We start from the raw sequence: 22,879 nt of genomic DNA, 5'->3' as shown, positions 1-22,879 counted from the left end.
TTCTCTAGGTAACTAAAATAGGTCACACTTAGACTTCATTTTATTTTAATGCAGCCTCATGTGGCAGGGATATTTGAAGCTGTAGGAGTCAGCTAAGGACTTCTGGCAAATTGCGTTTTTTTTGTGTTTTTGTTTTTGTTTTTGTTTTTAAGGAGTTTTCTCTCATTTGTTGGTTTTAAATATTAAGAGGGGTCTTCCTGGACCTGGGTCGGACCCAGTGCAAATTCTCTTGAATGATTCCCTCTTCTGTTAGACTTGTTGGCCCACATTTTGTACCGTGGCAAAACTCTTCCCTGACAAGGTGCAGGCCCAGCAAGGAATGGCTGCTTCCTCTGGGAGGGTCAGGCAGGAAGACACAGATCATGCTGCTGTACAAACATTTTCCCTTCCATAGACCAGACTGCCTGCCTTATTGAGACTCACAGCACCTTCATTTTCCTGCTCTCCCAAAAAAGGTGGCATAGAGAAGGGTTTCTGGGCTTTTTTGAAAGGTGAATTTAAAGAGCAACGTGTAGGAAAAGTGTAGAGTCCTGCGGCTGGAATAGCACTGGATCCAGAGCCTTTGTAAAGAGGCAGAGTGTCCAGCCAGGAATGCTTTGGAGCTGAGGACTGAGGAACCCAGAAGGCTGCATTTGCTGCATAGCGAACTTCTACCACAGTTCCCAGTCAGAATGATCGTGACTGCTAGATCATGATACAGTCTGTGTAGGAAAAAAGACTAAGAGAATATAACCCCAGAATGCCTACTGTGGCTATCTCTAGGAGGCATGATTATAGGTTTCTTTAGTTCCCTCCTTTTTGTGTTTTCCTTACTTTGAACAATGAGCATGCATTACTTGTGAAATTAGGAAAAAAACAGTTAAGTGTTATATTTTTTAGAAATATCACTGGGTCTCCAGAAGGGATTTCAGAATCCTTGGCATGGCATATGAAGGTCCTCACCACTTGGCCCCAGCCCCAGTGAGCTACTCCCCATTGCTCTGCATGCCCCCGTCTCTCCCAGCTCCTTGGTGCTTGCTGGCTGTAGCCCCAGCCACCACCCTTCTCCCTGCCCTACCCAGCCTTTGAGACTTCTTTGTCCGCATGTCTTCAAGCTAGGTTCGTTTCTGTCGTTTTATTCCTGCAGAAAGCACTGTATACACATTGTTACTCTAGCAGTTATCCATTTACAGAACGCCACTTTGTTAAGTGGCTGGCTCTTATAAGCCCAGGAGCTTCCTGAGGGCAGTGGACTGACTGATTTTAAATCACTCAAGGGTCTCCCCTGCCTTGCACAGTATGGGGTGTGTGATAGACCCTCATTCCATCATGAAGGTCCGCCAGCAGATTTTAAGGTCATTGAATTCCATCTATTTATTTAAAATGTCATTTAATACTTCACCTGGATTAAGATCACAAGAAATACAAAGTATTCCCACTATCTTATCTCTGTGGCTCACTTCATGAGTGAGCACCCATGACCTGTACAGTGTGTTGCCAGCCCAAATGGCTTCTTGGAAAGGATGGGTGGAAAGCTGATCATCTTCCTGATTTACCTCAAAGGCTGTGCTTACTATTTTCTGCCCATCTGCACTGTACACTTAGTGGGCCAGCAACCCTTTCTTCACTAAGGTCTTATACCACCTAAGTGTCCCTAATACCATCTTTCCCCTTAGACAACCAGATAAATTTTAACATTAGAGGACTTACATTATGAGCACACCCTAAGTCTATTCAGACTGTTCTCCTAAGAAAATATGAAATTGAACCTTGAGCTTTGTCCTAAGAAAAAATGAAATTGAACTCTCCTTCAGGCTGTCTGTAAGAGTCTTCTCCATACTTGAACTTATTGGATGCTGGCATCTCCATCTATTCCTAAAACCTTAGATAACGAAAGAAATCTGTTATATTTCAAATGTGTAGTCTTCTTTTATACAAAATACAGATTATATTTTGTGCAAAGTTGAATTATGTACAATTGATAGTGGGGTAAGCTAAAAGTATTAATAAAGCCTCATCCAAATTTTAAAAAGAAAAGTTTAACAAGAATTAGCTAGAGGGAATAAGAAAAGCTAGAGGGCTTGAGTAAATTGTAAAGTGTGTTCAAGCTGCAGCCACAAGGCCAGTAAAATGCAGATACCTGACATCCTTCGGCAGTATTCTGTCAGCCTCACTGTTGTTAACTGCATAAACTTGTGGCTGTGGTTTGGTGTCTGTTTTTCCATTATCTTAACATCTGCTCTTGTGATCATATGAAATATTTCCATATCCTATTATAATGTCACTTAAGCATTGATTGAATGGTGGCGGCACTTGTACTGGTGCTAAAACTAGGACATGAAAATCTTGTTCGGAATAAATTTTTTTTTTTTTAAAGATTATTTTTTTGACAGGGCAGGGGGAGAACATAAGCAGGGGAAGCAGGCAAATGGAGAGGGGGAAGAAGGCTTTCCACTGAGCAGGGAACCCAACACGGGGTTCAATCCCAGGACCCTGAGATCATGACGTGAGCCAAAGGCAGATGCTTAACCGACTGAGCCACCCAGGCACCCCCGGAATAAAGTTTAGAGGTGATAAAGCATGAAGAAGGTTAGATGACCCCTGTGATATCCTATGTTATTACTTAGGAATGAGCACTCTGTAAACACTGGAGGTGCCACTTAGAAATGAAATGGAGCATTGGGACACCTGGGTGGCTCAGTTGGTTAAGCTGCTGCCTTCCGCTTGGGTCATGATCTGGATGTCCTGGGATCGATCGAGTCCCACATCGGGCTCCTTGTCCAGCAGGGAGTCTGCTTCTCTCTCTCTCTGCCTCTGCCTGCCACTCTGCCTGCTTGTGCTAATCTTAAAAAAAAAAAAAAGAAAAGAAAAGAAATGAAATGGAGCATTGATACAAGTACACTGTGGTGATATAGATCTGTGCCTCCAGAAAATGCATTTCTTCCTATGGAAAAATTGGTTTTGAATTTTGCATGTGTTATTCAAAGTCTTTAGGAACACATCCCTTGCATAAAATGCAGTTATTTTGTTCTTGAGATTTTTTTTTTGTAATTAAAATTACTATATGCCAGTTTTTGAATCTCATTTTAAAACACATTGGAACAAAAATTATATGTTTTTATCTTTAAAGTCTAGAATATGAATGAGTTACATTAATAGGTCACACCAAGTACTTTACAACTAGCTTAGTAACTTTAAGCTGTTCTTTCGACAGTAGTTTTAAAGGTTTCTTGGTTTAATACTGTATATCCAGGGTCACAGGGACATCTAAGACAAGCATTTGACATCCTGGAATAGGATGTTAGAATTGAAGAGACTCAGATCAGGTTACAAAGAAGAAAACCAAGAGGACAGCTAAGGGATGGACATTTAGAGACCTGCATTTTTATATTCTTATAGTGTATTTTTCTCCAAATTTCTTCCCTCATTTTTTTATATGGAGGGAATTTTTCCCACTGTGGTAATAAACTGAAGTACAGATACATTTACACAAGGTAAGAGTGGAATTGTCTGTTTTTCTTTAAAAAAAAAAAATGGGGGGACATAATCTATTAATTAGACTTTTCTCGTCAGCTCGTAGTACCAGTAGGATCATGCTACCATGTACTTGAGGAAGGAGGTGCTACAAATAGCACATCAGATTCTGGTGAAATCGGGGCTCATGGAGTTTTTCTTCTTTTCAAGATAACGCATATGGTAAAACATTACGGCAACACCACGGCTGGGTGGTTCGAGGAGTTTTTGCGGTAAGTAATCCTCCTGCCTTCCAGTGTTCTGATGGTCCCAGCAAGATGTTTTGTTTGTTTCGTGTGCATGGCGTTTCTTTTGCTTTGTTTTCAAGAATAAGAACACAGTGTTGCCTATTTAAGTCTGAAGGTCTTTGTTGTATGGAAATGTTGGCAATAAAAAATGTTTAGACTGGAAAAGACTGTTAGCAAGCAAGCTTTTCCCTGGCCAGCTCCTGTGACTTTCGAAGATTATGTTTGCCTCTCTGATCAGTGCAGAGATAAGCAGGAAGCTGCCGAAAATTCTGCAGTGATGGGAGGCCCGTGTGGTGCCTTCAAGCTCATAGCTCCCTCTGCTTCCCGTTGTATTTGGTCCTGTTAATTCTCGGGTTTTAAATTGATTTTGTCTTCCATTTAGTCAAATTTTGGTTTTGAATATTAACTCAACTGGGCATGCCAGCAGCCAGGGCTTCTTCGAAACCTCTTCTTACTCAGTTTTTTGTTTGTTTGTTTGTTTCATTGTTGAATGTGTTTGTCTTCCACCTGTTTTGGCTCCTGTTACCCCGCTCCTCCTTCCTTCCCAGCATGTTGACCTAAGAAGACACACACCTGGGCATCAGTATCCCCTGCACAAAACAGTTAGCCTGCTTTTTTTACCAGGCGTAGAGGGCGCCTTTATGCCAGCAGTAATGCTCTGTGATTCTCCCAGCATCTCAGGAGAGGTCAGCCTTAGGTACAGCTGTGAAAAGGTAGAGCCTTGTGTAGCGGACACTAGCAAACACCGCCCAAGGTGAGTGTTCCGTGGCCGGTCATAAGGTAGAAATAACCTTGCACATGTCTTTCACTAATTTAAAGGATAAGAGACATTATTTGCCTGCAGTGAGAACTGTTTAGGTTATGATTTATTAGGGGATAGGTAAAGAACGGGTGAAGAATTGACAGTGGAAGAAGTAAGTTGTAGTGACCTGAGATGTGTTTTGAGGGCGTGGCAATGACTAGCTCCACACCCCGGCGCTCACTCAGCCAGAGCCAGCGCAGAAGCTGCGGAGTGTCACGCTTGCCTTCCGTGCGCCAGTCAGAATCCTCACCAGAGCTGCCACTTGGCTGGCCCTATTCACAAGAAACTTAAATGTGGTGTTGTAGCTGTTGTTGTGGTCTAGAAGTCAGAGTTTAATCCTCAAATAGTAATGATCCAAGAGATGTTGCCTACAAGAATGCAAGTGTAGCAGAATATTCAACATAACCAAGAGTCTCTAAGAGGACTTTTCAATTCATAGCATTTTCCCCAGTATATAATAATCTAGACTCATTTAAAAAATATAGAAATCATGGACGAATAAAAGAAAAAATTAAAATGTCCATAGTCTCACCACTCCATAATAACCATTTTAAACATTTTTGTGTTTTGCCTTCTTAGCTTTTATTTTTATATATATTGACATATTCTTTTAATATTGTTCTATTTAATTTTATATATTTATCTAAATATATATCTCTTTATAGGTGTTTATATTTTTATACCTATATGTTACATTTGTAAAATTATTTTGCATACTCTGTATGTGTATGTACTTTTTTTATATTTACCTCGTAGTACAATTTTGTATTATTTTCCCCCCACTTAAAGATTCTATCATGGGCCATTTTTAAATGCCATAACGTCTTGGAAAATCATTATTTTTAGTGACTGGATAATATTTCCCTAGTATGGAGGTACCATGATTTATTTGCCAGGCCTCTGTGCTAGAAGTTTAAGCTGTTTCCAAGTCTGTTGTTACAAATACAACAGCATTCATTTACATGCATTTTTTACTAAAACTCTTTATTTCCTAAAAATAGGTTCCTAGAAGTGGAATTGTTATGTCTAATACCAAGAACTATTAGAACTTAGAATTTTGAGCACTTACCATGCACCAGCTGTGTTTTAAGTGCTTTATGTACGATTAGTAATCTCATAGTTGCAAAGTGTGTTCTCTTACTTACCCTGTCATAGACAAAGAAACTTTAACCGAAAGTTAAAAAGGAAGAACATTCTGAAGGCTCTTGATATTATTGCCAATAATTTTTAATAGTTGCTGGTTTCTAAGAAAATAGATTAGGTTGAGCATTTGCCAACAGCCATATTCATAGAAGAGCTAGATTGGCCCTTCCAGCCCCTCTCCTGTTATTCTGCAAGCCATTCCTACTGTAGAAAGTGTACTGTTTCCCAGTGTGCTAAGTGATCAGCAGGGGGCAGAGTCATTAACTGCTTTCAGTTGCTCAGGGAAACATCTTTTTCACTCCAGGAATTTGAGTCATTTACCAGCCAAAAAGTGAACTTTTATCTTCAGGCCGTTGTAATTCACAGGACAGTTGCAGTGCACAGGATGGAAGCCCAGGCCAGGCTCTAACTCTGGCATGAGTCCTAACCATTTGTCGTTTGACCTTTTTGGTTTCCTCCTCAGTTGAGTTCAATCACTGGTTCCCAAGTAGGCTTGGCTGCATCACAGACCCCTAGGAACCTTTGAGAAATACTTTTTGAGAAAAGTTTTCACAGATTATATTGTACCTAAATACATGTGCAGAGAGCTTGATTTGTTTTTTTAATCAAAAAGTTCAAAAAGGTTTTAACAAAAAATAGCCGTCCCTACCTTCTGTCCATACCTTCCCAGATTCACTCCAACGAGGCTGCCACTTTCAACTACTGTGACTGTTTCTCCAGTACCTCCAAAATCCTAACAATGTTTGCTGTTCTTTTTGGCCTTACCCATTTTAGTCATTAAGATTGACTTTCTGTTATTATTAGAATTTAGCTTTCTTTGACCTCACTATCACTATCTCCCTTCCCCTGGCTCTACCTTCCCAATGTAATTATATCACAAGTTAACATGATGAAGATGAGCCAAAATTCTATGGGTCTTTTTTTCCTATACAGGTTTTGTATTTTCCCCTGCATTATCAAATCTCTCAAATCACCATCATTCGGAACCCATAGATGTATAATGTTATCTGTGTTGCTTTTTTTTTTTTCTTGAAGACTTCCCTTCCAGAACTTTCTAAACTCAATGCCAATCTTAATTAGCTCTTCAGGCCTGTTGTACTGCTATGCATTAAACTCTCCTTTACAAGCTTTCCTGTGCTGAATCTCTATCTCACACTAACTTCCCAGGTTCTGTTACTTTCCTATTTCTTGATCCTCTCCCTTGTTTTAGTTGTGTCTTCTAGTTGCTTCCTAGAAGTGGTACAAGGGAGCTAAACTTCTGAGTTCTTACATACCTTAAAATGTCTTTATTCTGCACTTTTCTAGAGTGATGCTTTGGTTTGTATAGAATTCTAGGTTAATAATAATTTTCCTTCAATTTTGAAGGCATTCCTCTGTTGTCCTTTAGCTTCTACTGTTGCTACCGTAGACTCTAATGACATTCTAGTTCCTGTTCCATTGTATATAAACTGCCCCCAAATCCCCTTCTGGCTGCTTCCAGGATCTTTGTCCCTATATTCTAAAATTTCATGATATTCTCCTTTTAGTCTTTATCATTCATTTTGCTGAGCACTGGGTAGGTCTTTAAATCTGAAGACTGATATCCTTCAGTTCTAGGAAATTTTGTCATATTATTCTTTACATAATCGCCTTCCTTTCATTCTCTGCTCTCTCCCATGTACTTCTACCATTATTTGAGTATTTGGTACATGTCATAAAGTGGGCTGAATATGTGATACATATTCCATTAATCTTTCAAATAAGAAAATTGATACCAACCCTTTTCTACAGATGAGGAAATGGAGGTTTTAAGAGGTTAAGGAGCTTGTTTAAATTTCTCAGGCTAACATGGGAAAAGTTTGGGATTCAAGTCCAGGTCTCCTTCATCCAAGCCTGTGCTTTGACCACTGCCAGATCATGCCAGGCACTCTCCAGCTGCAAAAAGGGGGTGTGGCTCGATTCTCAAAGACTTTTAAAGAATAAGGAAGCTTAAGAAAGAGTGTGGAGTAATTAATTCAAGATTCCATAGTCTCCAGCACTGTCAGCAGCGCCAGTCCGGTGGATCCCAGACAGCAGATTTTGGCAGGCTTAGGGGAGAGCTGGCCTACAAAGGGAAGAGAGCTATCCAGAGTCTAGGAGCCGTTCCATCAGGGAAGTGGGTTGGTGTGGCAACGTGGTGGAAAAACACAGAGTCGCTCCTAAGTTCAGATCCTGGTCCTGACAGTCATTAGCTGTATAATGTTCATCTGTAAAAGGGGGATATCAGCTGCACAGGGTCCTTATACACATTAACTGGGGCCAAATATGCCACAGCATCGGTGCACTGGCAAACAACAAATGTGAGCTCCCTTCCGTTTTAGAAGATATTCAAGGGTGCAGAGGAAATATTATCCATGCAGGGAGAAAGAGAGATAGGCAAAGAAGCCTATCTGGAGGAGGGACACAAATGAGATGCCCAGGAAGCCTGGCCACGTGGGAACACGACTGCGGGAGCAACATGTATGCAGGTGGATTCTGAGGACGCAAAGAGAATAGTCTGGATCACACCATGCATGAGGAGGGGGCTTTTCTCAAACTCTTCTTTCTCTCAGCGTTCCCTGATTTGTTGGCGTCGCTCATCCCCAGGATGGCCCAAGTATGCGCTTGCTTCTTCCGGCCTTAGAATCGGTTGTGTTGGTGTTTGAAATATGCATGGATTGGAAGGGTGTATTCCTGCTGTTTTCCTCTTGCTGTGCTCTCTCTGTGTACGTGTGAGTGTGTGTGCATGTGTGCACTTGGGCGATAGCGAGAGCCATGCAGCGAGATTCTCATGGGCAGCTCTTTTGCAGTTAGCTCTGAGGGCAGCTCCATCCTATGAAGACTTTGTCGCCGCATTAACCATAAAGGAAGGCGACCACCAGAAAGCAGCCTTCAGTGTTGGGATGCAGAGGGACCTCAGCCTCTACCTCCCCGCCATGGAAAAGCAGCTGGCGATTCTGGACACTTTATACGAGGTCCACGGACTGGAGTCTGACGAGGTGGTATGACGTCTGCAGGACCGCGCCGCCTCCTAACTTCAGGGAATAAAGTCTGCTAAAGTGTTTTGTTGCCCTGCTTAATTTCCAGCAGCAGCTTCAGCTCTCTCCAACCCCTTCCTCGGGATGGAGAGAAGGAGGCAAAGCCTAGTGCTTTTATATATAATTTTTTTAAATGCATATGTCTTTTGTGTGTTTAAAAATCAAGGTGCTATATATTTCAGTTCAAAGGGCCTCCTGGAAACCAAATCATAGCTGTTATATTAGACTTGAACAGCAAGTGTAAGAGCAGATTTAACAAATTAATTTGTTGGTATTGTGTTTTATTTTTACCCTTTAGTTCTAATGGGCCTCCCAAACCCAAGCTGAAAATGAGCAAATACTGTATCAAGGACTACAACACATAGCCAGTGCTTCAGTCAACTTAGACTAAAAACTGGGGGGAAGCTAAGTCACTTTGTGGAAGCTATTGAAATGTGGAGTCTGGTATTCCTAGACATTCAGAGAATCCTCTTCTTCATGGTTCTGTCAGCAAGAAGAGCCTGTGTCGTCCAGGTGTTCGCGGCACTGGTGTGGGCCTGTCCATATGGGAGGAGGAAGACACAAGGAGCGCCATCCCTATTTATCTGAGGGGAGACTGCAGCTCCTATACCCAACCCCACGGTGGAGGACAGCATGGCAGTGACGCAGCTTGTCACCCGAGATGACCCCTATTCAGTGCTTTGCCAGCGTGATTTCCCAGGCATCATCTGACTTGGACATTACAGTGAAACTGACATCCAAGCTTATTGTCCATTTCAGAAGTAAGGTTGGGAAGTTGAGGGATGCGGGTCACTCCAGAGTGTGATCTGGACCACCTCTGCATCATTATCACATGGAGTGCTTCTTCAAAAAGCAAATTCCCCATTATATGTTTATAAAAAAATTTAAAAATTAAAAAAAAAAGAAAGCAAATTTCCAGGCTTTACCCCCACCTGAAGGACCAGAGTAGCGGGGGTGGGACTTAGGAATCTGCATTTGAATAAAATATAGTGATTCTTTTGCACCCAGGGTTGAAGAACCCCAAGATTAAATTCTAGTTTAAATTCTAGTTCACAGGACTCCCCATCTTCCACATGAACTAAATGATAGGTCACTTTTTTCCCCCCAAAATGGAAATTGTATTTCCATTGAAATACAATAGTTAAAGGGAGAGCGAGAAATGGAGCAAGTTTGCTCACAGTTTTCTTGATTGAACTGGTCTCAGCGCCCAGCTAGCAGGCTTCGGCATCACATTCGGAGACCACAGTTCCGAATGTGCAAAACGATCAATCCTGGTATAGCCGCCAGTAGCGCACAGCAAGCCTAAGACAGTTGCTCATCAATCTCAAAAGCTTTGGGACTGTGTCCAGATTTAAAGGTGGGATTTAAACTTGGATCCAGCAACCCTGGGTAGGCATTCTCCTGAAAAGTGTGTGATACCAGGAATCTCTAGTAGGCCAAGGTGCCAAGAGTGGGCATGGGTGGGAAGTCATGGTGGCTTCCCCACCGGGGGCTGCTTCCTTCTAGTAGCTAGAGGAAAAGTTCCAGCAGGAGGTAGTGCCCCAGAGTAGAACGTGAGTTCCTTCAAAGGACGCAGGTGAATGCTACCTGAGCAGCCCCTAAGATGATACTTTTCCTAGGGCAAAGAGAACCCACTCTTTAGGCAGAGACTGACATAGAGAGGGGTTTTGATTTTGTCTTTTGTTTGTCCTTAAACAAATTGGCATTCACTTAGCTCAGGTTAATGAAACAGGTACTCCACTTACTAAGGACCTTTGGAAAATGCTTAAACTTAGAAAAATGAATGTTTTAAGGCTGGGGAAAACAGTGCTAAAATAATATTGATTCTTTTGTATTTTAGCACTTGCTGTTGACAACTGCTGATGGGGGTATGTCATTTCCCCCCACTCCCACGAGTAGTTAGTGTGGATATCCTCTGGTTAGTGTGAGTATGATGGCAGAACTAGAGGATAACTTAGACTTCCTGTCCTTGACCTAGCCTTCTAAAAGGAAAAAAAGAAAAAAAACAGCCAGTCTTTGCTTGAACCTTGAATGAGGACACTTTAGGCATTATGCTGTTGGGAGAGGATGTCCCCAGGAGACTATAAGTGTCCATCCTGAGCAACTGCTGCTGCCCCCCCATCACCTCAAGTAAACTCTGTGGGCTCTTAGAAAAGGGGCAGGCACACAAAACCACCGCAGATTGGCCACCGAGGCTCCCGGTACACACAGAAAGCAAGCTGCTCAGCATCATCCTTTCACATGTATTTAGGTACTGCCTTGGTTTATAGACTTCCGTTTTCTGGGGAAGAAGAGTTTAGTATTATCTAGGATCCTTGGGAACCCAGATCAGGGTAGCTTCAATAACTTGAATAGGTTATATTTTGTACTCCCTCTTTTCCTACCCCTATAGAAAGGTTTTTGATAGGTATATTCCTCGCTGGAGTGTGTTCAGTTTGCCTGAGATGTATAAAGCTTGGAGGGTCCTAAATAACAGCTTAGATTAGGTGATATACTAGGTGATAAATTCAACTTGGCCTGAAGTTTGGCACAGTCAGAGCTTCCTCCTGGAGCTATGGCATTAGCTTCTAGTTCAAGTACTAATCTGCAGTATCGCCTAAGATGGGAACAAAGAGAAAAGATAGTTAAGACCTTTTCTGCATGATCCTCCACGGTTTCTGGAACATCTCAGCGTTCTTCCCCCCAGACAGTGAGAGGAGATGAAAACACTAGTCTGCCTGTGGACAGAGGAATCCCCTTGCTTTCGTTCCTCGAAACATTTTTAGGAGTCCTTTTTTAGAGTAACCTTTAGAGAGATCTGGAAGAAAAAGGTTAATTTGTCTTCTAGGAATTAGTAGAAGCTAATAAGTAACATTTGGATAATCCTTACAAAGTGCTTGCAAAGACATAAATTTTATCATATGCGCACTTCTTCCCACAGGAGAAGCCAGACTTTACATGTAGGAGGGATCGACGTGTAGTTGTCCAGTGGAACAAAATCCTTTCAGCGATGGCAAGTTTTTTGTCCTTTGAAAGTAAATTTGATTCGTTATAGCTAATCCTGATGAAAAATGTTAAGTGAGAGGGATACCTTTTGGGGACAAAACCAACTTATGACTCTGAGGTGGAGATGGTTCTCTCGTCAGCTCTTGATTCGGCCCGGTAGGGGTTCTGGAAGCAGGGCTCTCAGGATGTGGAACATCTCCGTCCCCACGGACTGGACTTGGAAAGGCAGTGTTCATTAGGATGTGTAAGTGGTGGCTTGGGGCACCTTGTCATCATTCTTTGCATGTCATTCTGAACATAAAGCTTCCTCAAATGTCAGTTTGCACACAAAGGGGTATCTGAACTCCAGAATTCAGCCTCATTGCTTCCCTCCCCTGTTTTCTCTTATGAAGGATTGCCTGCAGAGCCCCCTCCGAGCACCAGATCCGAGCACCAAATCCATGCCCCGTCTTAGCTATTCCACCCCAGCCCTGCTGCAGCATCCCCAAATATGTATGCGGGGCACCCACTACAGACCTAGCCCAGGGTGAGGTGTCAGTAAGTGCGGGTTCTGTTCCTCTCTTGGACTTCGGGAGCTTCTCTAAAGACCCTCCATTCCCACACGTAGCTGGGAAGCAGGTAGCACCATGTGCAGCAAATGCCCTCTCCTCCGTTGAGCGCTGCTGGGAAAGTATTTGGGCTTCTCTTTTTGACTCTTAATTGGACATATGTAGATGTCCCAAAAGTTAGTGCTTTCAACTTTACATTTCGCAACAGTGCTTTTAACTAAGAAAAATGCATGGTAGGAACCAGTATTTCTTAAGTAAGAGGCATCGTATTAAAGAGACTTAGTCTAATGATGAAAGTCATGTATGTGAAGAAACGTCATTTAAGCAGTGAGTCAGATGGTCACGAACAATATAAGGTGATGTGAGGCGACTTTCAGAAAGAAAATTATTTTTATGGTTTTTTCTATTTAAACGACTACATCCCACAAGCAGTTGGTTACTTAATGGTGCATTTCTGAATCATTGATTAAAATCAGTTGCTTCTGGTTTTAGTCCTGGGTTTTACAACTCTTCAGCTTCCTATTCTGATGTTTTGTGTGTGTGTGTGTGTTTTTGTTTTTTTTTTAAGGTAGACGACCAACCTTTTTTACATTTTTAGATTTAGAATTTGTAAGTAAAGTATATTTTAAGCTATCATTCTGTGAGCTTAACTGATGTGATTGGTCGTAGAGGGCCTGACATCAGATGCTCTCTGTGATGTGGCATGGTCTGTACATCAGCATCAGCGTGTATGGTAAATCTGTCCGTGTGAGGTGTCTACAGAGGGCTTTATTTGGAAATACGTTCTGCTTCTGGACGTCCCTTTGTAACCTGCAGTTGCTTACTCAGGGCTTTCATAATAATGACATAAAAAGATATTCAGTAGCTGTCTAACAGTATTTTAAGACTGCTTATCAATTACAAGGTTGTTAGGGATCATTCAACAATTCCACGAACATACTGTTCACCAGACCATCTCTGTAAACACTCCTGGTCCCCTCCCGTCACAGCCAGTAGTCGTGTGTACAGAGACCATTTGCATGATTTCTTGTTGCACTGCTGCACTAAGGCACTCCAGGGCATGGTTCAGTGATCAGCGCCGGTATGGTTGACGCATGCATTGATCTTTCTCCCCCACTGTTTTTATATAGCCTTTCATTAAAAGGAACAACAACAACAACAACAAAAAAAAAACTACGACTCTGTAATGCAAAAGTTTGCAAGATTTTTCTGGTTACCCTTTTTAATCACTTCTCTTTCAGAATGAACAGGTGTTTTCTGCTAAGCTATATGAGAACCCAAGAAAGAGATCCTGCTTGTTTTAAGCACCATTCTTTCTAGTACATAGGTTTTAAAGTGTGGTTAGTATTTCTTCCCTGAACTTTATAAACAGCAACCACCCTGGGATGGCTGGCACCCCTTGCGAAACGGATGAGGTCACAGACTCCTGTGTATGTATCTCTCCAAAGGTGTGTGTGGATTCAGGGATGACAAGAAGGGTGATAGAAGTATTCTGTCGCTTCCAGAAGGCTAATGAGCCAGTGTCGTGGCATGTTTGGTGTCTGAGTCCCCAGTGTCATGACAGTTTCACTAGAATGTCAGTAAACAGCCCAACTACCTCACGTGAAATTGGCTGTGGACAATCTGTGTCAGATGAGACATGCATTTAAGGTTGACTTAATCTGGTTAGTAGATTGGACAAAATGATGTCTCTTTAAAGAAGAAAAACATTAGACCAGATGCCAAAGGCTACAATGTACATAGATTTCCTTGGATTAATTTTGTAAGTCAGTGTTGAATTCCAACCCCAGTATTCTTATCGCGAGTGTTTGTGGTCTCATAGATCTGTGCACTTTGAATACCTGTCACATGCAGTCTGTGTTAACTGTCCTTGTCCTAAAGCATTTTGAATGAGCAGCATAATGACAGTAGAAAGCAAGTGTCAAGTAGTTTATTGGTTTGTTAATTTTAATGGGCCTTTATTTAGAATAATGTATTGGAGCCATTGGGGACCAACCAGTGAATGAGAATTTCATGTTTAGTTTTCATGTAAAACTCTGTCCGAGTCCTTACTCTATATCTTGTGGGGAGGGTTTTACTTTTTTGGCAAAAATGTTTGAAAACATCTGTCAGATTTTATATTCGTTAGTTATAATAAACTTATTTTTAAAGTATTTTATCAAGTGCTTCTCTTAAAGACATTTGTGTGCATTTCTGCTTAATTGAATACGCCAATGATAAGTATCATTTGTGGAACGCATACTGTTTGCTGGGCATCATTTTAAGCCCTTTACAATATTAACACACTTAATCGTCCTACTCACTCTGTAAGGCCAGTCCTGTTTTTATCCTCAAATCATAGATGAGAACACTCAGGTGCAGACTGAGGGAAGCCCCTTGCCTAAGATCCCACAGCTGTTAGGGAGGAAGTCAGGCTACAAACTCAAGCCGCCTTGCTCCAAAATCTATATAAAACTGGTTAAAACTGAGCGCTTAGGTGGCTCAATCAGTTAAGTGTCCAACTCTTGGTTTCGGCTCAGGTCATGATCTCAGGATTGTGGATCAAGCCCCGTGTCAGGCTCTGTGTAACAGAAATCTGCTTGGATTTTCTCTTCCTCTGCCCCTCCCCCCACTCTTGCTTGCTATCTCTCTTTCTCTCTCTCTCTCTGTCTTTCTCTGTAACTCAAATAAATAAATCTTTTTTAAAAGCTGGTTGGAACCTAAACAAAAATTAATTTTGAAACACAAAAAGACCACTAATGGCATTGCCGTGGACGTTCCTATTCTAGAAAGACTAGCTCCTTTCATGGTGGCTGTGTTCTTTGGTCTGGTTTAACTGTTTTCAGAGAAACCACAAATGCAGTTGATGAGAAAGATGAATTTGTTATACATAACATTTGCGTGGTTTTGTGATTAATTTTACATTCAGTAGTTGGTACTTTGGGGCCTAAATCACTTGATGCCAAAGTAGGGTTGAACCTGTTGGGTTTTTTTCTGTCTTGTGTGCTTGTCGGTGGGTGTTAAGATACGTGCAGATAGATCTGCGTGGCTGGAGTTGGGGTGCTCCCTGTCCACCCGTGTATCGCCCACATGAGGCCTTCTCTCCGGCCACCTCTTTAAATACATGAGCCGAGCCAATTAGATGTGGAGGAAACAGGATGGAAGGAAGGGGAGAAAGTGAAGAAGTGAAGTGTGGTAGGTGCTTGAGCACAAGAAGTCAGCTGGAGTGGCCATTTTGAGCCACATGCAAGAGAAGCAAGTCCCACTGAGGAACTGTGTAGTCTCCAGGACACTCACAGACTTTCTCTGAAGGCCAGCTTTCCTTTCTGGAGGCCTCCTTCCCTGGGGAAACCTGGACCTTTACCTCACAGCCCCCAACCCTTTTGCTTACACTGCCTCTGGTGGGCTTCTGTCCTTTGAAACAGTCATTATAATGAGCATCTGTGTCTTTGTTCCACACCCAATATGGGCAAATGTTAAAGAAAAAACAAAGTGACATTCATTGAAGAACCACCACCACTGTCCTCCTTGCTATATAAAATGTGAGTGCCTGTCCGTACCCGAAGGCAGTCTGGACGAGCTCTTCTTGTTCTAAGTTATAGATACGTTCCCCCACAGAACTCTAGGAGCTTTTTTGTAATGGCTTTGTTCTTAGAAATCTTAAACATCCGTGCTGCCAGAGATGGCTGTGGGAGGACCTGCTCACTCTCCTGCCTTCACTACATCTACCAGGAGCAGCACATTCAGCTCCCCACTCGGGAGTACTTGGGAGCCATGAAAAGAGAAGCTTCTTGGAGGTTGAACCAAAGTGTGTTCGAAAAGGGACCACGCTTGACTGTCTGTCCTGAGTTCCAGGGGGTAGGAGAGTAGAGCAGCCTCATGATCATGAGGGACCATGTACAGAGAGGCCACCTCTTCTGCTTGCCATTCTAGAACCTGAATACTGGTGCATTTTCTGCCTGATCTAATGTTCTGCAATAACATGGGTTCACCTGGAAAATCTGTGCTTAGTGGCCGTGATGGAGAAACCAAAAGAGCAATTAGGACTGGTGCCATCCTAGAGGTGATATTTTTATTTATTCTTACATTCGCATGTGTCCGTCAGCTGTCTGAGACCTTTTATACAAGCACACGTCACATGTGTATGTGCATTTTCATGCACACACACACACACCCTGACCCTCACCGTCACCATCCGACTTTTCAGAGGCACAAAGTTGAGATGAAATGCCGTCTTTGGAGCAGGGTGGTTTGGGTGGATAGAGAATTGATGAGTGCGTATGGTCTGACATCAGAGCACTGGGGACACAAACCACCTTTGGGCAGTTTGCTGGGGAATCACATCTCCTTTTTCAGAGTACAGAATTGTCACACCATTGCTAACACTGAGTGTGTGGCCAATTTTAGGGCTTTTCGCTTTGGTTTGACAGTCTAAGTTGTCATAACGTTTTTAGATGTTTTAAAAGTGAGATCTTGCTTCAGGGTTCAACATTCCCCCGACCTTTCCCCTGACCATTACATGTCACTGACCAAACCTTCCCCTGGGTTTTGTGAATCACAGGGACAAGTGGGGTGACTTTCTGCCTGGTTCCTCCTGATTGAGACCTGGCTCTCACTTCCTTTCCTGAAAACATGCTAAATGTATTCATCTCCAGCAAGCAGCTTCCTTGTAGACAATCCTTAAATTACACTTCAGGTGTAGGTCACTCACCTGGGCTGTGGTCTTATCTCCACAAGAACCCCATGCCTCCTGATCTTCCACCCTTGGGTGTCCTACCTTCCTCTGAAAGCCCAGGTCCAAACTTCGTTGCCATTTAAGTCAGTAGTGTCACTGTAATGCCAGTCTTGGGCATGAAATTCTGACGCCCCGAGCTCCTGCTCAAATCCACTCTCTCCACCTACCTGGTTATGAAGACCTGTCTCAGCCTCCAAACTCAGTGGCTACAGCCTTGACCTCTGAATTTGGTGATCTTTCAACTGATCTACCACTGCCTTCCAAATCTGAAAACTCTATAACTCCATGCCATGGTTCAGGTTCCTGAACTTTGAGTGCCTTTCCCCTGGGCCCTTCCTCAAAGCCCAGACTGAACCTCTCCTCAGAAACTACCCCACACAATAAATCCCAGCCATCAGTTTCACCTCATCACCTCCTATATTTGTAAACAATACTGCATGAATTAGAGCTTAGGGATGGGAAGCATGACTCCAGGGGAATCAGACTAATTTTTTGATGTCTCTTTTTGCTTATTGGTTGTAGCACCTTACTCACTAAATCATGAACTTCACCTTGTCCAAGTCAGAGCACCAGCACCCGCCAGTGCCTGCCTTCCCCATGGGAGGATTCTAAAACTGTCTTAGAGGTTGGGCATTAACTCACAGGGTGTTCCCTGGTTCCTTCAGATGTGTTAGTTCCATTATCCAGCTAGATAAAAAATATCTGAAGCAAAACCACACACATCTCTTCTTTCCTGCTTCCTTTGCTACTCAAAAAATACTCTGAGTGCCTCACCACTCAGAGAATAAATAATTTGTGGTTTTTACATTTTGCCTTTGTTAATACCGATAAAAAAATGTTTTTTGAATGGTGCTTATGTGTATCAAATTATGAACAATTAGAAGGCAAAGTCCAGCTCATGGTTTTCAGCTTTGCTTGTATGTTTAAGTAAATCACTAGAAAATTAAAAAATAAAAAATAAAAAACACCAATGTCTAAGCTTCTCCTGATCACTTTAATCTGGCTCTGAAATGCAGCTTGTCACTTGTATTGGTAAAATCTCCCCAGTGTTCTGATTTGCAGCCCAGACTGAGAACCCAGAGCTGCTGGTTTAGACGTTTAAAATTGTGCTTTGTGGGGGCACCTGGCTGGCTCACTCAGTAGGGCATGTGACTCCTAATCTCAGAGCCCTGAGTTTAAGCCCCATGTTGGACATGGAGCCTAGATTTAAAAAATTTAAAGATTTATTTATTTATTTTAGATTGAGAGAGTTGGTGGGGAGGGGCAGAGTAAGAGGGAGAGAAAGAATCTGGAGCAGACTCCCTGCTGAACAGAGAGTCCAACGCTAGGCTCAATTGCATGACCCTGAGATCATGACCTGAGCCAAAATCAAGAGTTAGATGCTTAACCAACTGAGTACCCAGGCGCCTTTAAAATTTTTTTTAATCTTTTTAAAAATTAATAAAATTGTGCTTTGGGTTTTTTTTAAGGCCACATCACAGAATCTCTATCCCCTAGAACCTGACAAAATGAACTACCAAAATAAGTAAGAAGTTTTAAAGGTGAAAATCAGTTTGAAAAAATATATATATATACATATATTTTTCTGTTCCTTCTGTTGGTGAAAAAAAAAAAATATATATATATATATATACATATATATATATGTATATATATATGTATACTGAAGGAACCCAACCTTGTCATTAAGCCCTAAACTTCAAAAGATGAACACCAAAGAAAAAGACCAGATTTCCTGGCAAGAATGAAAAGAGCTCCCAATCCTGCCACCCCCACTGGGGGAATTTGCAAAATCTAGAATTCTCATTAAAATCTCAGATTTTGAAAAGAAACTAATTGGAGAGTTGGGTCAGGATGAGTAGACCTCTCTTCCTTTCTCTGAGAGGGGCTGGCGTGTGTGTGTGTGTTGGGAGGAGGGGGTGTTGCTGGAGAAAGATGGGTGAAACAAAGGATAGGAACAAGCAGCCCATCCCTGAATTAAGAGAAAAAAAACACACCCCAATGGTCTCCTGTCCTGTGATACAGTAGATTGCCTCCTCACCATACGGAATTTACTCTGGGATAGGACTTGAAGCTAGTATCAGAAGACAAAGCAGAGTCCAATCCCCCCAACAAAAATGTGTACTCACAGCTCGTCCCTTCTCCCTCATACAGACACAGACACAGATAAGCAGGTTGGTTTGGCTGGTCCACCCTAGTGGGCTGCCCTGGTCATTAAAATATCAACATACTTCCATACTAGGAGGGGAATGACCACTAGCTGAAGTGTTTCACGCTGCTCTGGCCACCGCAGCCCCTCTCACAAGAAGCCCCCCAACTCCAGACCCCCTTGCAATCTGGCAACTGAAGAACTAACACATGGCCCACTACGGAGCCTTCGGGGGGCCCTTGCCCCAGAGCTGTGGATAACCTCTGTTCTGCTTGCTCACTGTCTGTGTCATGCCAGCTGTTAAGGACTTTGATTATCATTCATGCCAGTAAGGACACAGAACAGAAGCCCACAGAAGAGAAATCGTTGTCAGATAAGATGGGAAGTGTGCCAACAGATGGAAATATGCCAACAGTATACCAAAGCAAACGAGTGGTCTGAACAGAGCTACTACCTTACATGTGAGCAAATGTAAATAAAACGACCCGGTGACTACATAAATACACAGCCAGCAAAAGGAGTGATGGGGGAACAGATGAAACCAACTGGGAAGAAAAACTAACCTAAAAAACAAAAGTTCCTACAGGTGTACTGTGTTCTCAAAAGAATTCAAAAGAACGTGAATTCAATAAGACGAGATCTGATATATGAGCTGATTAAACAACAGAATGTTATAAAAAGGCAGACTGCAGAGCTAAGAAAACAACTTGGCCAAAATAACACTATTCTAGAACAAATAAGTGAATTAGAAATAGCAAGAAGCGTGGTTGCAAACGGGAAAACAAAGGGGAAAAGGCTTGAGAAGGCTGCAAAGACCAAAATAATTCTTGAGAGGATAATTGTAGGAAGACAAAGCTACTCTAGCATGTATATGCATAATTGGTGACCAAGAAAAGGCATGAAGAAAGTACTGAAAGAATTCAGGAAAGTTCTCCTGAAATGAAGGAATGAGTCTTCAGATTGAAAAAGTGTCCTGTATTCTAGGAAACCTGACAGAAAGCCCTTGATTCCAAAACATAACCTGATGGAGCTAATGAACTTCAAGAATGGAAAAAAATGAAAAAAATTGAAAAAGCAAGTCATCAAAGGGTGTTAAACTTCTTACCACAAGATTCAGTGCCAGAGGTAACAGAGAAATGTCTCCAAAATTCTAAGTAGGAAAAAGAGTGACTAAGTATGTGGTCACCAGCCAAGTTGTCAAATACAATGTCAAGTACTCAGGCACACAAGAGCTCAGGGAATACAACATCTGTGAGCCCTTTTTTTTGAGAGAGAGAGAGTGCACAAGCAAGCATGAACTCAGGGAGAGGCAGAGGGAGAGGGAGAAGCAGGCTCCACACTGAGCATGGAGCCTGATGGGGGACTCGATCCCAGGACCTTGGTTGGGATCATTGGGATCATGACTGGAGCAGAAACCAAATGCTTAACTGACTGATCCACCCAGGTGCCCCCCGCAAACCTTTCTTAAAGAAACCTTTTGATAGAGTCTAACCAAATAACTCAATAATGGAGGAGCTTGTAGCAAAAGGCTGGTGGTGAGCACTGAATTTGTATAAAGAACCAAGACCAAACTGGGAATGATACAGGTTGCACATATTATAAGCCTTGATAATATAATATAATATAATATAATATAATATAATATATAACTAATAAACTAAAATTTAAAAATAATAATATAATAAATTGGGGGTGGCGAAGGGAAGTATAAGTGTCAATCTCTTATTTTCATAGCAGAGAGTTGATACTGTCTAAAAAAAGAAAAAATACGACTAATCTCTTTGTTGGTGACCTTTTAAAAAAATAAGCTTGAATAGATTTTTAAATAGCTGTTCGGGGGAAAAATTTAAATTTAGTAATTGCTTCAGTTTACTTTGGTTTCTTGTCTTAAATGCAAGCCAATTAGCTGAGTGCTATTCTTTTAAATAAATGTAATTAGAAATAAACATGATAAATTAAAATGAGCATACATCTGTGTTTATAAAAAGATCCTGTATCCTTTTATTTCTATCTGTGTAAAAAAATAAGTCAGAAATGATATCCAACTAAACATACTCCATGACGATTATTGTTAGCTGGGTATTGATTTTGTTTTACTCTCTTTTTGTCCTTTATTATATTGCTTGATTTTTATTTGAGAACCATGCTTTTTATTTTAAAATAAAGGGAAGGTATTTTTAAAACAAGTTTAAAAGCACTGTGTAGTGTAGACAGACGCCTGGTGTATGCTGCTCCTTATAATGACATTTACTTCATAACGCCCAACAAGATAACTTTAAGTTTTTAACTCAATCTCACCACACTTCCTTTTTTTGCATGGGTTATTTTTCACTCATGAGCCACTATCCCTTTAGGCACACCAAGATCTTACTCATCTAAAACTCCCGTTTTATGCAACTCGTAAGTGTTGTGTTCTTTTGGGGCTAACCGGAAAAACTAACCACCAGGATGATACCCAGTGACTCGCCCAGTACATCTGAAACAAATGAGAAGATGGAAAAAGACCATTTGGAGCGGCTGACAGTAACTCTCACGAGAGAAAGCCAGAAAGTCTCAGCAACGTAGGAATTCTGCACATGCCTTGGCTGCAGTCCATCAGAGGAGCCGAGCGGTTTCTATCTTTGTGCCTCTGTGAGTCTGGACATAAAATGTCAGCCCCTTCCCCACCCGAGTGAAATTGCTGGGCAGTAGAGCTAGGCCAGGCCAGCAGAGGGGCCATGTGGCACCCCGACCTTGGGCCTCCAGCACTGGCATCAATAAACGTCTGTTGTTGGAGCCGCGCAGACTGTGGCATTTGGTAATAGCAGCCCAGACTGATGAAGACAGTCCCTTTTCCCTCGGGTTACAAACTGGGATGGCACGAGAATGACTCATCCGCAGCCTGCCCTCCCTGGGCTGGGAGGAGGTCTGCACTGGGAGGAGATGAGGGCAACGGAGCTGAGAGATGGCAGAGAGATGGCAGAGAGCAAGAGCGAAAGAGAATGTGGGGTGCTGGATCAGACCGTGCCTGAGGCCAGCCAACAAGTAACACCTCCCCAAATTAGAATTAACCTCTGTCACTTGTAATTGAGAGAAGCTTGAGAAACTCTTTTTTTTTTTTTAAAGATTTTTTTTTTATTTACTTATTTGACAGAGAGAGATCACAAGCAGGCAGAGAGGCAGGCAGAGAGAGAGAAGGAAGCAGGCTCCCGGTTGAGCAGAGAGCCCGATGCGGGGCTCGATCCCAGGACCCTGCGATCATGACCTGAGCTGAATGCAGCGGCTTAACCTACTGAGCCACCCAGGCGCCCCGAGAAACTCTTTTTTTTTTAAATTAAAGATTTTTGTTTATTTATTCGACAGACAGAGATCACAAGTAGGCAGAGAGAGTGGAAGAAACAGGCTCCCCGCTGAGCAGAGAGCCCGATGTGGGGCTCGATCCCAGGACCCTGAGATCATGACCCAGGGCCAAAAGCAGAGGCTCTAACCCACTGAACCACTCAGGCACCCCAGCTTGAGAAACTTAAATAAGTCCGAGACCTTTGCCTTTGGCCAGATAACCATTCTTCTCTCCCAAAGCGTTCCACCTCCACAGAACATATGGATGTGTTCTTTTGTGTTTAAGAGAAGAAAATTGAGCATCATGCTAAAACGGGGGCCGCCTGGGGGTCTGATCCGGTCCGAAGGATTTGGTACGGCCGCAGCACCAGGACGCCAGTTGAGGCTCTGGTTTCTGTTAGGCTTTCCCCTCTTCCTAAATACCAATGAGAGTGACGAATACTTC

The 22,879-nt window shown here is 42.4% G+C and overlaps 1 protein-coding gene across 2 annotated transcripts in view; it reads left to right on the top strand.

Annotated features, from left to right (window-relative positions):
* PLEKHA8 (pleckstrin homology domain containing A8) overlaps window positions 1-17,932 on the top strand; it is a 58,760-nt gene extending 40,828 nt beyond the window's left edge. Inside the window, exons 13-14 of one of the 2 annotated variants that reach the window (XM_032304354.1) lie at window positions 3,664-3,725; window positions 15,965-17,932. In XM_032304354.1, the coding sequence (XP_032160245.1) occupies window positions 3,664-3,725; window positions 15,965-16,102 (200 nt within the window). In that variant the 3' untranslated portion in view covers window positions 16,103-17,932. Of the gene's footprint in view, window positions 1-3,663; window positions 3,726-8,492; window positions 14,407-15,964 lie in introns of those variants that run through there. The other variant, XM_032304353.1, reaches the window with a different exon arrangement.
* The last annotated feature ends 4,947 nt before the right edge of the window (window positions 17,933-22,879 follow it).

Source organism: Mustela erminea, chromosome 11 (assembly GCF_009829155.1).
Source record: "Mustela erminea isolate mMusErm1 chromosome 11, mMusErm1.Pri, whole genome shotgun sequence".
NCBI classification, from domain to species: domain Eukaryota; kingdom Metazoa; phylum Chordata; class Mammalia; order Carnivora; family Mustelidae; genus Mustela; species Mustela erminea.
This window is presented reverse-complemented; position numbering and strand designations above follow the sequence as displayed.